Source organism: Thermobia domestica, chromosome 2, assembly GCF_964235325.1.
Source record: "Thermobia domestica chromosome 2, izTheDome1.hap1.1, whole genome shotgun sequence".
In the NCBI taxonomy this organism is placed as follows: Eukaryota; Metazoa; Arthropoda; class Insecta; order Zygentoma; family Lepismatidae; genus Thermobia; species Thermobia domestica.
In genome coordinates this window covers 72,736,231-72,759,093 of record NC_137455.1, presented here as the reverse complement: position 1 = coordinate 72,759,093, position 22,863 = coordinate 72,736,231, and the positions used below count along the sequence as shown (strand labels likewise).

Below are 22,863 nucleotides of genomic sequence, written 5' to 3'. Positions count from 1 at the left end.
TTTATAACTGTTAAAATTAAAAGATGAATTCAACGCTAAAATAAACTCCCAGAGGCGAGCCTTCGCACCTTCCGAACAATGCGTACAATCTCCAGCAATAATAACTTCGCCCCCTGAGCAGCATAGCTCGTAAACCTGTCTATTGTGCTGCCAAAATGTCTTGAGCCTTGGCAAAAATGCGAACTAAAGCTCACACCCTCACACACCCTCGCGTTGAGCCAATAAGGGCTGAGCTGTTGCTAAGCTAGAGAAAGTGAGTGGAATTCCTTCAGACGATAGCAGCGCTTGCAACGAAATACTAGGGATCAAGTCAATGTGGTATAATAATAGCGAGCTGGTGAGACTCAGACGGAAGGGACTCCCAGTGTTTCCAACTTACTATTTTGTTACCGAAAAACCGAAATGTTGAAATATTGACTTTATTTTATAAGAAACCAAAGATAAAGAAAATATACGGTAGAAAACAGGGTAGGTCCGGCCTCAAAGCCTCATAATACGCTTCGCCACTGGATATATCTATCTTAAGTAATGCAAATGGGAGGTCTTTTATATTGTTATAACTAATAATATCACATAGTAGATTAGCGTGTTATGTATTGAACGGTAGGTATACCATACGTTTGATGTTCACGAATAATAGAATGCATTACTAGACGCAACCAGTTAACTAACACACGAGACAAAATTTTATATGACGTGTTTGGCAATGTGATTGGCCTCCAGTTAATAAGTTGTAAGAAATCTCCCTTTTTTGGTATAAGTAATAGAACTTCCATATTCATGGAGGAGGAAGACGATATTCCGTAAGGCAGCTACGAATTACTTCTATAAATAATGGTTTTAATAGAGACCAAAAACACATGTAAAATTCTGCAGTTGAACAATCCCATGATGGCGTACTCCTTTTGTTCATTTGAAAATCTGCAGCAGTAATTTTATTTTCTGTAATAAATTCTTCGCAAATATTCCTGTTCTACATCATGTAGGGATGCCATTTTTAATTTTTCTATAGTGTTAATTTCTATAGTACATATTTTGTTCCAGTTTTCGTAACTATTTCCAAATTTAGCTTGAAATAAGCTACATTGATGATCCTGATTAGGAGTAATGTATTTATGCTAAAAGATATGCTAGATAAGTTATGCTGCTAAAGTATGTTAATATTTCATTAGGTGTTAATGTAGATTGTCCATATTCTGAAATGCCAAAATGCGGTACATTTCCATATGGTTAAATCTTTATATAAACATTAACTTTCGGCACAAAAATGTTAAATTCTACCTTTTACTTTTAAGATTGCTTTTAAAACCTTAGTGTATTGACATATATGAAAAATAATTTTAAAACACAGCAACATGTTGACTTTGTCTATTTATATTTTTCAATAGATCTTTTTTCAAGCAATTTTTTCTTTGATTACAAAGCGAAAGATTCTTTACACGTGAAAGTATGAAATTGAATTGACAATACACTTGATCATAGAAAATGCTAATAAATCAGGAAATTCCGGAAAATGTACGTTCATGGAAATTTTTACTTTCAATTTGCGGACATGTCTACGTAAATGTTAAATTTTATTATATATTCACTTATTAAGGCATACTATAGAGAAAATGTAGCTTCTTATTCCTTATTTACAACTTTCTCATGTCTCTTCAATATGGCGGATATTTCATTAGCTCTGACAGACTCTTCCTCTTTAATGTGGAATATTGAGAACTTAATGACATTATCTTCTTGAGGAATATTAGAAGGTTATATTACAACGGTAACATGTATTTAAGTGTTTTTATCTTATTTAATGCAAAAGAACGTTATATAATCTAGAAGTGTGTTGAATTGCTGTGAAGCAATTAAAAATGGTTTGAAAAGTAGTGTATTTAAGTGATGGAAAATAGGCATTACTGCTGTATCGCCGGGCCAATTTGAAAATCGAAAGAAAGTACCAAAATGTACTATATTTGATTATATTTGATTGGATTACTATAAGTTATGTTAGATTACGTTACACTAGGCATGCGGTTTTACTATACGGATCCATAGTATAAGTAGTAGTAGGAACGGGTTATAAGCCTCGCAGGGATTGTTGGGTTCTATTCTCGACATGAAATGAGCAAATTAAAGACTTGCCCAAATTTTTCTGTACATTTCTGTACCTCTCCGCAAAATAGTCCATCCGCCTCCACACACTGCGCCGTTTACATCAAAAACAACCACTTTCTTAACTTTTACTTTATTTCTTACCTGACTTCCATTCATTCTTTCTCACACACTTAAATAAATTCTCTAATTGACCCGGTAAATTCCCTAAAATTAGTCCGGCTATACAGCAGCCAACCCAAAAATATTGTATAATCATTAAGTATTCATTATAGTGAGTAGCAACAATATTATACAGGGTGTTTCGAAACAACACTGACGTTAGGGAGGTGATTACTGACACCAAGATAAGACAAAAAGTATAGACAACCTGCGTGTAGAAATGCTTCCTTTCGGAATTATAAGCAGCTGAAAACATGAGAAAATGAACTTTAAAGGCTCATAGCTCCAAAACTATGGTACCTACCTAGTCGGGTCAAGACTTCACTTAGGAACTAGTATGTGTCCTATCCATATATCCAAGTTTCAGAATCCTGCGGTACTTTCCTTAACAATTTTTATAGAGGTAGTTGCTAAGTACTTTAAATTAAATGCTCGTAGCCTCTATAAAAATTGTTGCATGAGTACCACAGAGTTCTAAAACATGTGTTGTTTGATAGCGCACATATTAGTTCTTAAGTGAAGTCTTGACCCAACTACGGTAGGTCTCATAGTTTTGGAGCTATGGACCTTTAAAGTTCAGTTTTCCATGTTTCCGGCAGCCTATAACTCCGAAAGGAAGAATTTGGTATCCAGGTTGGTCTATATTTTTGTTCATCTTGGTGTCAGGAATCATCTCCCAAACGTTGTCGGTGTAGTTTTGAAACACCCTGTATATGAGTATATACTACGATAAATCTTTAAATAATTGAATATTGGAACTGTGGGCATTCGTTATAATATCATTTTATTCTTAGAAATGATGACTATAAATTTATTTACTGAGTTTACGTATGAATTTATTTTAATTTTCTGCTGGTTTGCCTTTCTAGCTTTGATCCAAGCATTTTAATTCGAGACACATTTTGGGCTCACATTTTCGGATTGTTTCTGTTCAGATTACATGGAGATGGTCTGACACAGACGCAATTTCAGAGATATCTCTCTTTACCCACAAAGAAAATTGTAAGGAGGTAAGCCTTTGCTTAGTAACTTATACATTATAATATTAATATATCAAAGAAGTGATATTGGGGGCAGTATCCTCCCCGAAATTCTAAGTTCACTAGGACAAAATGTAAAGTTATTTTCAAATATCTGCAATAAGCTTTAGTTTTAGGTTTTCTTTACATGAGACCTCCTTTTTCTCGATTTTTCTAGACATGATCTCACTATTATAGAAAGATTTTATCTCCAAAAACCTTTAATTTCTGTTGAAGCAATAACAACAACAACAACAACAAAAACTACCTTCAAAACTACTGCTTTAGTATACTTCAATGTAATCATGTCAGAATACAAATAATAATGACACTAATAGGCAGGCAAGTAGGCAGGTATTTATTTCAGGAAGGATTCAAAACATTTGAGAAGGAAGTTCAAATTCAATATGAGGATAGATTACACTAAGATTTGTAAAAATCATCCCTAATTTAGACTAAATTTAAAGAAAAGTTAGGATTTGGGGGTTCTGTCCCCCAAGACCCATCCCCTGTATACGTCTTTGCTCATAGAGTAAAACTTACCCTTGACGGAACATGTATTTGTCTAAAATTCGCCTTTAGGGTGACCCATGAGCTTTTAAATAATATATTTTAATGAGCGTTAGGGGAAAGCGTGTATAGTTTACCTATTAAAAGACGATAACTAGTTATTTGCTTGGTTATAAGAACCTGACCATAAATGGCAAATAGTTAATACCACACAAAGAAGAAGAAAAAGAAAGAAACACTAAATATCATATACTACGGAAAGCATAATATTGTAGTTTTATAGAGTACTACGTTTAATACTTAAAAACTATTTACAGAGTAATAGTCATCCAAGCCTTTCAAATACAGAATAGAGAAGAAAAGTGAGTATGCGACAGTTTCGGATAATCTATGATACAGATTTCTGAGCTATATGAAAAGCCTATGCCAAGACATATGAACTTACGTACACTCATGTCCAAAATGATTGTCGCATATCTATAACTCTCTTCTTGTAAGAATATAAGTTGATAATGATTTTGCAGGGTACTTTTAATACTGATAGGCCTACTATTTGTATAATCGGGAAATATAAAATGTTTTGTGGTAAATTTCATAGGAAAAGAATTATAAATACGAAAATTAGAATGAGTAAACAAAAAATGTTTATAAATGGACAAGAAAGTTTTATTTTCGTTTTATTGTTCTTATTTACTGCTCTTTTGACATGAAATTTACCACATACATCTCTTTGCCGATTATATACACACTAACATTATAAGAAATACCGGGAGAATTCGTTATCAAATTATATTCCTGCAACAACACATTTATAGACATGCGACAATAATTTTGGACATGAGTGTACATACGAGAATGCAAAATGAATAAACCACAGATTTGATTCATATACTGTATATGAATAAGTTCATACAGTTTGATCTGTAAAACGAGCATTTTATTTTAGATTATACTCCATCTGCTTACACGGTTGCTGTGTATAAATTCAAGAAATAGAAATCTCATGTGAGATAAATACAGAAATGCGAAGATTGTCATTTACAATATTTCTTATTCTCACTTTTCTTTATATATTAATAGGTTGTCATCTTTGTTTTGAAACCTCGTATTTCCAGTGCACAATTTGCCACGGAAACTAAAAAAATTCTGTTCAGTAAGAACTGTATGTTTGTTCTCTGTAAACTCGTGAATAAAGAAGAATTATATAAAACTGTTATAAACAATTAATCTTAAAGCATTATTTATGTTATCTTTGTAGTCAAAAAATGTTGCGTGCCTAAATGGACATACGACATTATTTGATGTATCGATCATGTTATCTTACTTTCCTGACTTCGAAAACAAGAGCAAGAATTCTAAATTATGGTGAAATAGAACAATCTAATATTTCCTAACGTTTGTTATTGAAGGTTGTTTATTCTCAAGAAGTTTGATTTACCGCAACTCCTTTATACTATAACGATAATTGTACTTCAACTTGTATTTCAACCTTTATTTGTATTTGTGGGCAGAATATACTTTCAAATTATGCACAAGCTATTCAAGAAAAGAAAAAAGAAGCACATGAGAAAAGAAAATACATCTATATCCAAGGATCTTGTAAAATAGAAGATCTGCCCTTACAACAAAATCTTGAAGCCATACGTCATAGTTTCGCCATCCCTACTCTTCCCACTCCGCCCAATAGGATCGCAATATTTTCAGCCAACAATCATGGCGAGAACGAAAATAGCCAACCAGACGATGGCGAAAATGAGAATAGCCAATCAGACGTGCCGGTGCTCGGTTGTTTTTTGGCTTCATTCATTTAATAGGATGAAGATACATATGGACAGATCCTCTATTTTATAAGATCCTTGTCTATCCTTTTTTTCCTCATGTATTTCTTCCTTTTCTTGATTAGCTTGTGCATAATTTGAAAGTATATTCTGCCCACAAATACAAATAAAGGTTGAAATACAAGTTGAAATACAATTATCGTTATAATACGAGTATATTTACTCAGTCCATATGTCCGTCCATCCTTCCGGGAGACAAAAATTCGCCATCAATTTTGGCCAAGATGTAGATGGTGAACATTTAGAAATCGAGTTCCTTAATGCAAAAAATAAAATCTTCCAGTTCATCGCCCCACGATTATGCCCTTTGGACTAAGACAGACGATGATTAACATAAGTGAATGATGGTAGAAGGATTAGTAGAATGCGAATGTGGAAGGAAACAGTAGTATCCCGAGAAAACCTATGGAAACGATGTTGTCGACTACAAACTTTCTTGGGCGGGGATTGAATCAGGGACCACACGCATCAGAGGTATGCGCTCTATTACTGAGCATCCGTGCCACCTGGAGTTTGTTGATGAAAGTCACATTGAAACCGGAAGTGGTAAAATTAATTTATTTTATGCCTTACCGTAGATCTCTATAGACGAAAATCGACAAAAGAACAAGAAAAAATGTCCTACAATCGATTAAGCGACCCCTTTACTGAAGCCGAAAGTAATAAAAATTAAATATAATTTCCGGTTTCAATATTGATCACGGTTGCAGAGAGCAACAACGATATGAGATAGCAAGGAATAGTTTTTAAAAAATAGATTTAACATTCTAAAAGTAGGGAACCATCTTCTTTCTTTACTCACTAGTTTAAATCGGAAGTGGCAGAAATCAACCACTACTTGTTTTAAGCTATTGATCGGTATAGAGTAAAACGGTAATAGCTAGCGAGAAACGGTTTTCTTAATCAATTAAGCGTCTCAAGAATATGTTAAATCTTCACTCTAATATCTTTACTGAACCGAAGAAGAAATCTACCACCACTTCTGGTTTTCAGTATTAATCGAGAATTATATAACATCATCAAACCAAACTTCTTCACGAAATGTACACGTGACACCACTGTTTGTTTAAAGAAACAAAAACTAAGATAAACAAAAGAGTAACTACTTCCATAGATTTGGATCATAATTTTTTGGATGTGGAATGTTCTTTTAGATATTTCTTCTCTAAGCTCTACTTTCTTCTTTCCTATAGAAAATATTAATTATTGTTATTAACCATTACATACAACAGAACATTTATTAAAAAAATAACTTTTTATTTATTTCCAGAGCTATGTTGTTTTACGTGATTTCGTTTATTGTTCTTACAAGTATGATTACTTACTTTGGACTTCTTATTTATGCCAAATACAGTGACTGCGATCCTTTGTCATCTCAAGTAAGTATTAATTGATATAGACAAAGATATATGTTTATACTATACATGTGTAAAAAGAAACAAAAAAATAGCTATATATATATATATATATATATATATATATATATATATATATATATATATATATCCAAGTGGGGCTAAGGGGCTATAGCCCCCCCTTGACGCTCAGGTTTACACTGGATAAAATGGGCTTCAATTCTGCTTTACACTGGATAAAACGGCAAATTATGGTTTAGCCCCTCCCTTGATCATATCCTGGATCCGCCACTGTATATATATATATATATATATATATATATATATAACTTCTAGAACTTTCTGTTATTTTTAACTTGCGCATCACTGCTCGGTCCACATGTTACATATACATATAAAATGTGTTACTTTACATAACGCTATTCAGACGTATTTCATGTAGCTTTGGAAATTTAAACCGATTTGTCAAGTAACTGATTTAATCTGTAGCTATATGTTAATAAAATAATTTATTTAACACAACTAATTGCTTGGCTTATCCACCTGTGATTTCTTGGAAGTCAGAATATTTCATGAGTAAACAAGAAAGTTGCATATGATGCACGTGATCTTTGGTTTGACTCCCTTTGGAAAGTACAATAAATTTAATTTAACAATCATTCACTTTCATTTACCAACTGTCTCTTCCTTAAAAAGCATAACCGTTGGACGTTATAAAGAGAAAGAAAACTGCGTTGTTTTTCTTAGCCTTACTTTACAGTTTATAAATATTCAGTTTGAAGGCATTATTAATCAAATAAGTAGCATGTGACGGAACAGTTGAAGTACGAGGTGCATCCAGAAAGTAACTTTCCCACGCGTCCCATAGCTAGGAAGCCTTATGTTGCGCGAAGCGACTACGTGCACATGAGAGCGTAAGTCCTAGCATGTCCTAGAGTAAGGTGTATTCAAAAACTTTATCCTGCTCGCACTTCACACGCGGCGGAAGCTGGAATAGGAACGTCCATCTTCAATCACTGCCACGATGCTACTGAGAGCACTAGAGAAGTTCTGCTGGCGCATGTGCATGCTAGAATCTTACTCTCTTACGTACACGTAGTCAATTTGCGCAAATAAGGCTTACGAGCTATGGGACGCGTGAGAAAATTACTTTCTGGGTGCGCCTCGTAAATTCACTGCTTGCAAAACTGAAGGAGGAGATAAAGAAAGTTACATAAGATATTAGGTAGTTGATAGAAACGAATGAAGGTCCTGCACCATGTTCCCAGAGGTACAGACGGAACAAGATATTGCATACAGTGACGTCAGTGTGACCGAAGCGCCGAATGGGTTTGCTCCTCAGCATGAAGAAATTGCATGTAAAGGTACATTGTGATAGTGTTACTCATAACAACATAGCTCTCAGATAACATTGGATGACTTTACATGGGAAAGAATCATAGGGAAACTGGAAGGAGTAAGTGTGACAAGTGTGACCGAGGAGCTCAGTATTGCTAACAGCATTCATTCATATGCATGGTGAGCGTTCCAAATCACAGTCAATGCTGTGCGAAAGAGAGCTGGTGATCGACAACGGTCAACTACAGCATCGCTTGAACGCTACGTTGTAAAACAGCAAGAAGGGACCAAAGATAAACTGCAGGTGTCATTGCAAGCAAATTTACGACTGCAAGGCACCCAACCTTATGCTTCACAATGACACATTGACTGTATAGGTGTGATTTCTTTGAACGATGGCCATTAAATTGTGTTCCATTGACATCCGTACGTCAGCAGAACTGTTTGCGGTGACGCCAAGAATGTCAGGATTGGACCGAGCAGGAGTCGGATCGCATTTGTTGAGATTCAGTCTGAGTAGTGTTTCTTGACATACACTCTCAGGTGAGAGAGGAGAACACACAATGAACCGAGAAAGGTTCTCGAACATGATCGTTGTGGTGGTTCAGTATTATTCTTGCGTGCAGACGTATGATGTTGTATGGCTGTACTGACCTTCAAATTTTTGAACGCGATACGCTCATCGATGAATGTTATTGTGACACTGTACTACTTTCCTATGTGCATCTTTACAGAGGTGCAGACGGTACCGACTTTACCTATAAGGATAAAAATGTGCAACCGTATCAACCAGCGCACGTGGATGAGGTGTTGGAACGACAGGATATTCGGCGAATTGACTACCTTCCCGTTTCCTGGACTTGAACCCTATTGGGCAAGTGTAGTACGTTATAAAGAGACGTCTTCCAGCACATCCAGATACACAAAGGACCATCCAGCAATTATCAAAAGCACTGGTGGAGATACGGAACTCCATACCACTAAAACTGATTACTAAGTTTGTGAGCAGCATGGGAGTACGTTGCATAACATGCATCGCTGTCTGTGGTGATCAAATATACTTCTAAGGACCATTTCACTTCTTCTGCAATGAAAAGGGGGAATTATCAATCGCAGTAACTTCAATGTAAGTTATTGTTTCTGTATAAAATTGCTATTCTTTCTGTTGTTTCCTCTATCATACTGTAGCACTTCTTTTTATGTATGGTTTAAGTCACTATCTACATACTTGGGAGTGACAGCAAGCGAAACTTACTTTCATCCTTAAATTTTGCACACCAGTGTATGCAAATAAATATTTAGCAATGATATGTGTTTCTTCTATTCTGGAAAATAGTCTTATTTGTTACGAGAAATATGCATGGGTTAAAAATGATCCGTTCTTGGCATTCGGTCAGAGAATCAGATAAATCTTATAGTACATGATACTCTGGTTGGAATTCCTGTTTGTACTGTACTTAACTACTTGTTTGTTCTGTTTTCAGAGAATAACTTCTCCAGACAGAGTGGTGCCATTATTTGTACTGGAAAGCATCGGACATATTCAAGGTCTTCCAGGACTGTTTGTGGCTGGAGTTGTTAGTGCTAGTTTAAGGTAAAAGCACGTCTTCACTATATTTTACATATCGCATAATGAAGTATATTAATATACTAATTTAATTTGTTCTCTGTTTCATTGATTAAAAATTTAACACATCGTTGCAGACTGTTTTAATTGATATTAAGAGAATTGATCGCTTCACCATCTTTTATCACATGTAATTACGGACTTCCTCATTTATCTTATACGAGTCTTTAAACCTTTTGTTAGTTAAAGAATTGTTATGTACATTAAAGCTGTTGTACCTCTCATGCTTTTCCTAATTTTATCACCTACCTAAATCTACATAATAGCTCTAGCGCCTAATTATTAGAGAAAACATTCACTTGAAAACTAATAAATAAAGCATATCTTAATTGAAATGTTTAAACGAACTAGTAAATCAAATTACCAATATATGTGCTTGTAAGTACATTTAAAATTATCAGCAATTTTTCTTTCTTAGTAGTAAGAGAGCGGTTCGCACACTCACATTTAGTGTTCTCGGACCTTCACTGGTAACAAGTTTTATTATGTTACAGGGCATAATCGTACGACGTAAATTTAAACGAAGGAAACAATTATGATTCATATTTTGGAGATGTATAAGTGAATTTTTCGAACATTTTTACTAATTTGTATTGCGTTAGGAAGAATGGAAATATAGCTAGTGAGGGAAAATCATGTTAGGTATATTACCCCTCGTTCATGTTGCCGCACTTAATCGTTTTCCTGCCTCAGTTCTCCTATACTCATAATGTGTTAAAACGCTCTCCATTTCATTTTTATTTCTTCTATAAAACTATTATTTTCCAAATATATTATTTCTTGTTGATTCAGGTATAATTTTCTAATATTTATTTTACTTGTTAGAAACTACATGTACTGCAATGAAGCACACTTCGGAAGATGCTACAGGGAAAGATAAGAAAGTAAAATGACTTAATAATTGATCCTTTACTGTTCAATCCATCAGTTCATGGGATAATACATGAAACCTGTTTTTCAGCATTTTCCATATGTTGCATACCTAAGCTGCACCTCTGGGTTTCGAAAATATTTAGTTTGCTGTATAGTGAGAGTTTAGTTTAGTGAGAATGGACAATATTAAACCATATTGAAATAGATGTTTTAAGAACAGACGTTGCAGTGACTGAGTTATCCCTCTTAGTAAAACAAGGCTTTTTTTGTCACACAATAGTGTTGTCAATATCAGAACACTATAGAAATTGCAACGACAAAGTAATAATGAACGTAAATTGTACTTAACCATTACCTGGAAAAGGTTCTTCCCTACTTTCTTTTTTACATCTTCAATTACGTATATGTCCCCTTGTGCAAACATGTATACCCGTCAAAGTTGAAAAACCTGCCATATACAAGTTCCTTACTGGTATCAAAATACCTACAAGAAACAAAGTGTAATTATACACAAATCTTTCAAGTTCTTATATAAACCTCATTACGAGATCTTTGAAGGTTTAAATCAGTGATGTGTGTCTATGCGTAAAAATCGATCATCTATGATTACATTTAAACAGCGCATAGACAATGTAATAAGTGTATATGTAGACAAGGCGTAATCAATGTGGCAAGCAAATTTAATCTTTTCAATAATATATGAGTCCGAACGTATCAGTAGTTGGAAAAGAGAGTGAGAAAAATCAGAGGTTTAAAGAAGAAATGATATTCGAAGTTCTTTCTCTCGGGAAGTAAAAAGTTTTTTTTTCTATTTCTAACTCTAAATCATAGCTCTTAATCTGTAGGCGTAGTAAGAAAATAATGTAGCACTGTTTCTAGTATAAGATCGAATAGCACTCTGTAAATATTAGAAATGAACGTGGCAAATTATCTGTGATACTCGACACTTGAATAAGGTGTTATTGTTAATGACTGATAGTAAAGGATTCTTAGTCACATTGTTTCATAGAAAATATTTCGCAAATTTTTAAACAAAAATCAATACGAATGATTGCTTTTAAATAATAAAATTGAAACTAACTCGACTAGCTTTAGCCATACAGTGTTGGGAGTAGGAGAACTTACGATACAATAAAATCCTGAGAATTGCTCATTTAATTTAGGAATGAATTTCTGTTCTAAGGATGATTTCTTGATTAACTAATACAAGTTCTTTCATAGATAAATTTGAAAGTATTCTTTTCTTGTTATATGCATTTCCTTTTCTATCCAGATTTTCTCAATGTTTTCAATGTGATATTCTATTGCTTGATTATTTTTCTTTATTTTGTTTATGTTCTATGGTATCTACGTCTAAAATCCAACTAATATCCAAAGGATTAAATATCTCTCTGCAAAGATAAAACTCACCACAGAATGTTGACTAACATTAAGGGTATATTGAATTTGATGAATGCGATTATATCACTTGTCTGATTCTTGTTAACATATGCTCTAAGAACTTAATATTCCTATTCATATGTTATGTCAACTTACAAAACATCGAATAAGGTAGATGTACAAATATTTATATTCCTAAACTAAAGTATAATTTTTGACGTAATCATGGAAGATTTGATTAGGTTAACCGTAGGAATAGAACATTTTCATCTAATATGTTACAAATATTCCTAGAGTTCAAATTTCTAAGTGTGTCAATAATTACAAATCGACTGAAGGCATCGACTACACTAGGACAAATCTAAACCTATTACTAGCTGGCCAAGGACCCGTGTTACATACTTCTCTTAATCTGAAAAATAAATACCATACAATGATCCATTTCTAGTTTTAGAATGTTGACAAATTTTTTCAACTTTAACAAATTATGTTATATCATTGAACATATTTTTACATGTAAAACGGAAAGCTATTTTACTGTTATGACTTTAAATTCCAGGTCAAGCTTGAGTTATTGCAGTAAATTGTAAACTTTATCTAGAGATACATGTCAAATTTATCTAACGCGATAATCAAGCTTCAGAACTCTAACTTGAGTACACTCTTTGAGCAGTTTGATGGTGAAATCAATTTCAAAAAGAAATAAAGGGCTTTAACTGTCTTTACTCATCATATTGACTCAGGACGAGCTTGTAAAAGTTACATGAAGAATCAATATGTAACAAAGGATTCTGAGAAGTTAGAAACTTTAAGGCTTTAAGTACCAGATGATTTATAATCATTTCTTTAATTTGGTATAACAATATCTTCGTGTTTCCCCCAGATAAATGTCTTTGTAGATGACTACAAAATATACAAAGAAGCTAATATTTCCCCATAATCTTTCGCAAATTGCAATAAATATCCCAGAAATTCTAAAAGTATGCTTACAGTTCTCTATTTTACAGTTTTGGGTATATTCCTAACAGCCTTTACCCTATCATAATTTAGTTTCATATTTCCGTTAAAGAATTTATAACCTAAATTTTATACGTCTTATACATAGTTGGGTGTTAATGGAAAATATTGTAATACTCCATTCTCTAAGGAGTTGTAGAATCTTTTGGAGAATTTCATTATGTTTTTCCGTAATATCTGCATGACAAATGACATCATCTGCATGAAATTTCTAGATATTCACGTTTAAGATTTCTAAATATCTTATTCATTAAACTAGATAACACAAATGGTGAGTTTACGTGGTCCATAGGGGATTTAACAAATTCTAGCAGTCTATTCGGTGTAATAAATGTAGAAATTTGTCTAGAACTAGGTTTAATAGTGAACTGGAAGAATTAACATTTTAAGTCATACATTGAAAAGATTTTACACCATCCTTTTTGCTATTGTAAAGTAAACATGTGGGGATGAAAATCAATAATAAATACCTTCTTCATTATTTGTGACAAAAAGTAAGGCGAAATATAGGATAAACTAGAAATTTCGTGGACTACACTTTTACTTATAAATTTATCAATGAAATTCTCCAAATCATGCATTTTGTGTTTAGAAACTGGATATGATTGTTATACTAAAAAATTATTCATTCAATTGGATTTCATACAGAATATTCTTCACATTACCTAGTTATTTTGAAAATATAACACTATACTCAGAAATTAAGTGCTTATAATAAGGAAAAACTCAGGTGAATAAATAGTTTGTTAATGTCAACATTACTTTCTGATTTTCTCCTAATTTATCCTGTCCAATTTCCTTATACGTGAAGTTGAATATGCTTGTCGTAGATGGAATTTCCTCATAATTATAGATGGTAATTGCTTATACTGTTGTTGACCGGAAGTAGATGATTGCTTCTGTAAATTGACACTAAATGGAGAATTCGATGAAATCTGAGAATTTCTGGTGGACGAGGATCATCCTTGTCTCCTAGACCCCCTAGATGAACAGCTTTGATACGTTGACTGAGGGTATCAACTTATTTTTGATACGTTGATACGGTAATCTACAAGGATTTGCTAAATTTCCATTACTTAATCCAATAGCCTATGGATTTTCTAGACCGGAAGTAGAAGTAAATACAGCAGAGCTGTGCCTTTCGTCTTTCACAAAACCATGAAAGTATATTGGTATGGAGTATCCAAGAGCAGAACTGTAATTAAATTTATTAGCGCAGAGATCACTGTAATTCAGGAGAGTTAAGCCAACGAGTTTAAGTAATTTTGTAACTTCTCAAAGTTTCCTACTTCGGATATTTAAATGAAGGAAGTCTCATGCAGAAAATTCATGTCAACCATCAATTTTAAATTCTTATGTTGTACTACTCCAAGACAAGCTGAAAGGTATGTCCCATGAATGAAAAATATAATTTATACTAATTCATGTATATTTAACGAGTCATTTTCTAAGGTAGTCACTGAAAAACTCAGTGTGTCTTTGAGCGACATTTCTCACAAATATTTTCTAACAATATTCGTTCCACTAGGCATAAAGTACTTCCAATAACATATCGATAATCATTATGGCAATAGTTATAGGTTTTGTAATACACATGTCTTCTCTATATTTTCGTTATTTGTAAATAATACTTCCAATTCTGTACACTACTACTTGTTCTCGTCAAGCAGTGGTACTTGTTCTACATGGATACATTTGCCACTGGTGCGTATTCTGACCATGGGAATTACAGGCACAAAAACCTGATTGTTTTATAAACTTTTTTTTCTAGTTGACATTGTGTAGGCTTTTTGTCTAAACTTATCTTTCACAATATTTTCATAATCTAGAGCGTCAGAAAAACTTTCTGAAATTTTTATATATTCTTTCATTGTATCCGGTAAAACAACCATTAATAACGTATTTCTAATTTCTGGTACGAGCAAATCACAAAATCATAAATCACCATTTTCATTTCCAAAATATTTAACGTATTAAAGTTTTCTTCCAAAAGCATTGATAAAGATTCATGTCCTCTTCTTACTCTATAAAACGAACATTTTATCAACTCATTAGTAACAAGAGATGTAATAAACTTTATGAAAAACGAATGATTTATATACGGCGAATCTGTAGTTACATTTAGAAGACTTTGTATCTTCAGAGAGGCTTCACCCTTACATTTGTTTAAACTCGCTACTAATGTAGCTTCAGAGGAAGTAATTTGCCTAAAAATCATAAAAATCAATTTTTAATAAGAATTCACTAATCAGCACACCATTGCTATCATTAGTTTTCGGTAATTCTTAATTTAAAATTGAAGTGCTCGAAATATAGTTACAGAAAATTGCTTTGTAAAGAGACATTTAATTGATAGCTTTAGCAGCAGTGAAGGACAATTTAGCGGAAGATGTACACAACAAAATTTTACGATATCAACTTCTCGATTATGCTCACCTTCGCGGTCATCACCTTACACCCGTCATCTAAATGTATTAAAGAAGAAACATTTTCCCTTAAGTTTAATACGGACAGTACGGTCGCCTGTCATTTCATGGCCTAAACGGAGATTAACATTCATCTCCTTATACTTTTACTTTATACTAATTATACTCCTTATACTTTTCTAGATTGCCTTTTCCAACTTTTTCCTTTTGTAGATTACAATTTATAACGGGTAAACCCAAACAATTACTATGACAAATTTTATGTTTTAATAATTTTATCATTCCTTTTTTTGAACCCAGTTACACCTAAACTATCTTCCTTTTTGCAATATGTCAAATGGCAATGCAATTCCGAGATTGGTACTTAATTTATATAACAGCACTTGCTTGTACATCGTACATTGTTATTCATAATAGTTAAGAGATTATGCACTATTTGACATAAGGAATAGCAATTATGGAATTATATAGAAAGCTTTGGAAAACAATGTATAATTTTATTATAGTAGAACTATATAGAATAATAACAAAAATAATTACACCAAATTGTCAATGACTTTTCTCAAATTTTCGGATAAATTTCTGTTTAAGTGTAGGGGTTTTTACAGTTTGTGCGGAAATTAATGTGTAATTTCTTACTTCACCTCTTAATTTTATTGTTCGTAGTGTGAGTTCGTATTTAATCTCTATAATTTTATAAATGTTAAGATTTTGAAGATATATATAGTTCAAATTAAGTTAAATATAATCCTAAACTTCAAAAACACAAAATTTACTATTACAGGTACAATAATAATGATTCCTCTGTCACATTTAATCATCTAATTGAAACACAAAGTTGCTAGAAACATACCTGAAAATATGTTACATAATAATTTTATCAAACCTGAATTCTTATTACTCTTGAATCTTTAAATACAAACCCTTTATATATATTATTTAATTAATATATGCAAATGCATTTTCCATTCTATTCTATATGTAAACTTCTGGAGACCAAATTTTCGTTAGATGAAAGCACTTTCCTGCACATGCAAAAGTTTATGACTTTGCGTATCAGGATTACTATTACTATCATACATGTTACTATCATAAGTAAGTCACTAAAAACAGCTGATTGGAATAAAATATTTTTCTGAAGTTGAAAGATACAATAACTATGAATATACTGTAAATTTCCATAGAATGTCCCGTTTTTATAGTTTAGAAATATCCTAACCTACGGATGGACTCAAGTACAGATATTGTTTATCAAGAATAATAATTGCGAAACTAAAATGCAGGAAATTACTCATTATTTTTGTGATTGGTTTTTCATAGTACTTTGTCAACTGGGATGAACGGGCTGGCAACAGTGGCAGTGGAAGACCTTCTAAAACGTGTGTGCGGTGTGTCTATGTCGGAGAAAACATCCGTCAGAACGCTAAAATGTCTCGTAGTAGTGTTCGGATTGATCACTTTCGGACTTATGTTCCTCTTTCTTCAAGTAGATGGCATCTTGCCTGTAAGTATAAATAGTTTCATTCTTTCTTTTTTATTTTTTGCCAAACACAAGGGTTGGTTGAAAGAGAACGAAGTGTATCCTAGTGTGATTTTATTTAACATTTTATTCTTTATTGTTCTTATTCTGCCTTCTTTGGTTTTGATTCCTACATTACTTAGATAATAGAAAATGTGAAAAAACAATAAGTCCAGCCAAATATATTTCAATGCAATGAGAGGTAGTCTCTTTTATTAAATGTTGTTAGAAATTCTTTAAAAAATACACATTACTTTATATAGTTTGGTAAACAAAACCAATTAGTACTTATAATATGCATAAACTGCAAAATCATGCAAGAACAAAAAGATCTTAAAATCATATCTATCAATTTGACCGTGAGAAAAATTTCTATAGTGTACATTTAAAAATGAAAGAAAAATCCAAATCGTCAAAATTCCAGCCCTATTTAAAGGACAAATTACTATGTAAGATAATAATAATAATAATAATAATAATAATAATAATAATAATAATAATAATAATAATAATAGTGTTTATTGCTCTTTTGAAGGCGAAATTGTAATGATCAATACCATATCTGAGCTGTCTGAAGCCAGAACAAACTAACTACATTTAACTACATTTTGTGCGGAGGAAAATTCGCCCTTATGGAAACAATGGCAGCTTAATATGAACTGCTAAAAGAAACAATTATTGTATAAAAACTGATTTGCCTTTGTTGTTTAATATTCATCTAAAAGGGAAAAACAACAAAAAAGTCAATTTCGTAAATTTTAACAAGTGAATTCTGGTAGAGTCGGGATAGTCATGGTACGTTGCCTTGAGATGCTGAATCGTTTGCAAAATACCGCTTCTCGCTATCTATTATCGTTTTTGTTCTATGCGATAAACATTAGGTACAAAACAGGAAATAGGTAACTTGAACCACTGTCGATTTGAATAGAGGGTTAATGAGAAGATGGAACCAGTTCTTAATCGATTGGAGAAAACCGCATTTCGATATGTTTACCGTTTTCATCTGTAGAAATCAGTATCGTTACTGGAAGCAATATTAAATTTAAACCATTTCGCGTTCTGGATATTTATGGTACATTGCCTTGGGACGCTAAATCGTTGCCAATAAAACCCTTCTCGATATCGGTTGATGTTTTCGTTTTATAACGGAAATGTTGAAAGCGGAAATTGCTAATTTGAACTACTTTTGGTTTGAAAAAAATGAAATGAAATCTTTTAAGTTTTACGTCCCACGGTTATGCCGGTTAGGCTAAAGGAGACGGTGATGATGAGAGATGAGTGAAATGGTGGAATGAAGAAAGTGGGAGGAAACGGGAGAACCCCGAGAAAACCCACGAGCACGATGTTTGTCCCCCTCAAAGTTCACTTGGCGGGGGCTGGGATCGAACCCGTACTTTTGGTTTGAATAGAGAGTTAACAAAGGAGATGGAACTTATCCCTGGAACGCTGAATGGATTGCAAAAAACGCATATCTATATCTCTTATCGTTTTTGCTCTAATACCCGTCGACAGATGGACCGATAGATAATGACGTTCTATGATATTTCGACATTTATGCATAGTTCGGAAATCTAACAAGTGAATACCGCTTCACACTGCGAAACTAATACTGCCAAACTATATGAATGAATTCCTCAAACTTGAAGTAGTGCATCTGTAAGTATTGGTTGCAATAAATTAATACGGTAAAATCAAGATAAAACCTGCTCCACGGACACAGAATCGTTTATTTCAACCACTTCCGGTTTTAATAGAAGGCTAAGGGAGAATAAGAAACCTATTCTTAAGATGATAAATGCATTGGAAAAACACATCTTGATAGCGCTTATGAAATACTACGAAAATAACTATTGAAACTGGAAGTAACAGTAAATTTGAACCATTTTCGACTTCGCTAGTGTATTCAATATTGTCGTGATATGTTGTCTTGAGATCCAAAATTGTTTCCGAGGAACTACTTCTTGCTGCCTGTTACAGCCCTCTTTATATAGCGATAAATGTTGCAACCGGAAGTGGCTAATTTTAACCAGTTTTAGTAGAGGGTTTTGGAGAAGACGGAACCTATTTGTGGGACGCTGACTTGCAACTAATGCAGTTCTAACAAACATGTTTTTCCTCTCTTGTTGCCTTTTCACTAAATGTAATTTACCTTTCTCGCTTGTGTTTATGTCAGTGTGTCAAATATTGTACTGAAAGATTCAGAGTACAAACGCGTTAGAATCACAGCGAAGATAAACTAAATGTTTTTCCAATGAGGGATCGCCAAAGTTTAATCGACCTGTAAAACTTATCGTTTAGAATACAAAATTTACCACTGAGTTCACTGGTTTGTCAATTCCTTTTGTTTAAGCTACGCTCAAAAATCACGTATGTCAAAGCGAAAAAAACATGAAATATATTGGTCGAAACATGAATATTCAATGCATGGTGTGCTGATTAAGAAATTTCACATCGAGAATCAAACAAATGAATGTTCGAGCTCGACCAATGAACATAATTAATCAACTATAAAAATATGCAGTAATCGAGCAGATATTTCGGCTGCTTCTGGGCCGCCAGGTCTGTTCGGGTCACTGGGTTTGCCTTGGTCTCTAGGTCTGTCCAGGTTACCATATCAGACCGGGTCTAGAATTACCCATACTACGTACTATTTCGCAAAATATTGCCACTTCCTCCCGTGAGTTCTTTCCATTTCTATGTTCTTTACTAATTCTACTTCCTCACCCATCCCTGGTGGTACTTTCATTCGTTGCTTTGTTTTTTTGACCAGGAAAATATAATTTTTTTAGTATAACGAAGTAAAGTATCATTCGTTAATGTCTCCTCCTAATTTATAGTTAGTTTTCTATTTGCTTTTCTCACTGGTATTAATACGGTTGATTCTCTTTTCATTTTACTAATTTATATGGCTCGATATTTAGACTAGATTTGAGAGAAGTTTGCACTTTTCCTGCTCAATTTCAATAAGTCCTCAAAGACAGTTTTCCTTCGTTGTCATGTACATACATGTAGAATTCTTTTTAGAATTGAATTCATTGTTGCTTGATAGCCTTTTTTTTTCAAGAGATCCCTTTTAAATTGCTTAGTTTTTGAATCCAGAATTTTGTTTTCAGATTTGTAGTTTTGCTTCCACTTCATAGAACTGATAACTAAATATTCCTCTTACCCTGTTCTATAACTCTGCTCCTACTTGATTTGAATTATCTTCTGAAGGTACTACTTGTATAGACCGTTTTTGGCACTAATCATCAGCTCAGGCTGAAGTGGACATCTTAGTATACTTATTGTTTAGCCTTGATGCACAGACACACACTACCCTTGGCTCACGGAGCATTAACCTCAAACTAAGTACAGATATCAGAGATAAACATATGACTGGCCAGCGCAACATTCACACACAATCTGATTGCATACTTGTTTCCTGCAAACACATTTGTGTGTTATCACCAGAATGCAAAATTATCGACTTGTAAGTGTGATAGAAGTTATTGCTTAATACAGTTAGACTATAACTTGTCTGTTTCATAAGTATGTGTCTCTTTTCTACAATATGTACATGATAAAGAGATTTTTATAACGTAGATTTTTGTAACGTATTCCAATTTATCTAATCACAGATTGGGCATACAATGGCTACTTCTGTCGCTGGGCCTATGGTTGGATTGTTTACATTGGGAATGTTGTTCCCATGTTCAAATTTTAAGGTAAGTTAATTTGTACAAATTATGGGGTCATATGGTGCAATTAAGTTTCTTATGTGAATATGCTACAGTCATATAAACTAACTGAAATTGGTATCTCACCAGAAATTGAACTCAAGACAACACACAACAAAGTTGGAGATAATATCTCTTTGCTGCTACTGGTATGGCAGTATAATTAATTCTATAATAGATACTTCATATGTAAGTTGCTTTGTTTGCAATTTGACACTTGTTTCCCAAGCCTAGTCTATATGAGGTATAATTACAGTTTAATTTGAAACCTGAATAATACGCGTGCTCTAACTTCACTGGGAATCAAACGCAGCTCTCGCTCATGAAACTAATGAAATGTTTGCAAAATTCTAATTTAAGAGAATGTATAAATTTTAAAAACTCCAAGCATTGTCAGTCCCAAGCATGGATCAGAAAGGAGAAAGATTGGGCTAGAGCTCGTAAAACTGAGATGTGACGAACATCAAATGCCCCGTGCTTGATGAGAGCAGAGAGAAGGTGATCTCTTCATCATGATTAGACACTATAGGTCTATCTTCTATACGTCTGAAACTTTGACGATTACTTATGAAAAAAAAGAGGAAATTCTGAACGGATTGAAGGTGGGACTATTGACGAGATAAATGAAAATAACTTAGAATAGGGAAGGAAAGAAGAATAAATCAGGAATTAGGAATAATAATAATAGACGTTTTGGTTTGGGGATAACAGAAACAAAGAAAATGGGGAAAGCTACCAGGTAGATACGTACTATTCTATTCAGAAGAACCCACAAATGTCAGAGCCCAAGCAGGAGTAGATTTTTCATCAAGGAGGAATTTGTCAAGAATATTCAGAGCTGGAACTTAAACTATGAAAGAATTATGAAACTAGCAACTAAAGCAGTTCATGAAACAGAATACTGTGATTATTTCTTGTGGTCCTTAGGAAAACAAAACAGCAGAAGTGAAAGATGAATTTTTTTAACACTATACAAAAAAGTAGATGATTCCAGAGGAGAAATTATAGTAATAGGGGATCGAAATGGAAGAGTAGGGAAAGAAATAGAAACGAACCAGCAGTCTGCAGGACAGAATGGGGAAGACAAAAAATACAAATGGGTGAAGAATAGTAGTTTCTGATTAGAAAATGATATGATAATAAAAAAAACTCAATTTCCACCCATGACATCCATATGTACACTACAGAATAACAATTACAAGAAGAACGATATACAGATGGTGATCAGAAAAATGGAAACACGTGAACGAAATTGCAACTTACCAGATTAATATGGTGTCGGGCCACCTTTCGCCTTCAGAACAGCCTTGATGCGACGTGGGATGGAGGCATATAGATCGTGAATGGTGGCAAGTGGAATTTTACACCATTCCTCGTGCAGGGCATCGGTCAGTTCTGTGAGAGAGGATGAAGGTGGAAATCGTCGTCGGAGTCGTGTTTCCAAGACGGACCACAGATGTTCAATTATGTTGAGATCTGGGGATGGGGCGGGCCAGGGGAGGTGTTGAACTTCATCCCGATGTTCCTCAAACCACGCTGCAACAACGCCAGCTGTGTGAATGGGTGCATTATCATCCTGGAAGATGGCGTCATTGTCCGGGAACAACATCCGGACCATAGGATGCAAGTGGTCTCCTAAAACTGCGACATAATCGTTGGCAGTGATTCGTCCGCTAAGTATAACCACAGGACCCAATGAAAACCATGATATGGCGGCCCACAGCATCACCGAGCCGCAACCATGTTTCACAGTTGGGCGGAGACACTGAAGATCATAAGCTTCTTTGGGCGTTCTCCACACATAAACACGGCCCGTGATTGGAAATAGGGTGAAGGATGACTCATCCGACCATATCACACGTTTCCAGTCTTCAACGGTCCAAATTGCATGGTCGCGGCACCATTTGCGGCGTGTGAAAGCGTTATGGTCCCTGATGAGCGGTTTGGCCCGTGCAACACGACCCCGTAAGTTCATGTAATGTA

At 33.9% G+C, this 22,863-nt stretch overlaps 1 protein-coding gene across 1 annotated transcript in view; it reads left to right on the top strand.

Annotated features, from left to right (window-relative positions):
- Positions 1-22,863, top strand: part of LOC145679074 (sodium-coupled monocarboxylate transporter 1-like) — an 80,021-nt gene that overhangs the window by 43,419 nt on the left and 13,739 nt on the right. The window contains exons 7-10 of the mRNA XM_081749669.1: positions 6,900-7,008; positions 9,807-9,916; positions 16,966-17,149; positions 20,782-20,868. Of these exons, the coding sequence (XP_081605795.1) occupies positions 6,900-7,008; positions 9,807-9,916; positions 16,966-17,149; positions 20,782-20,868 (490 nt within the window). The remainder of the gene's footprint in view (positions 1-6,899; positions 7,009-9,806; positions 9,917-16,965; positions 17,150-20,781; positions 20,869-22,863) is intronic.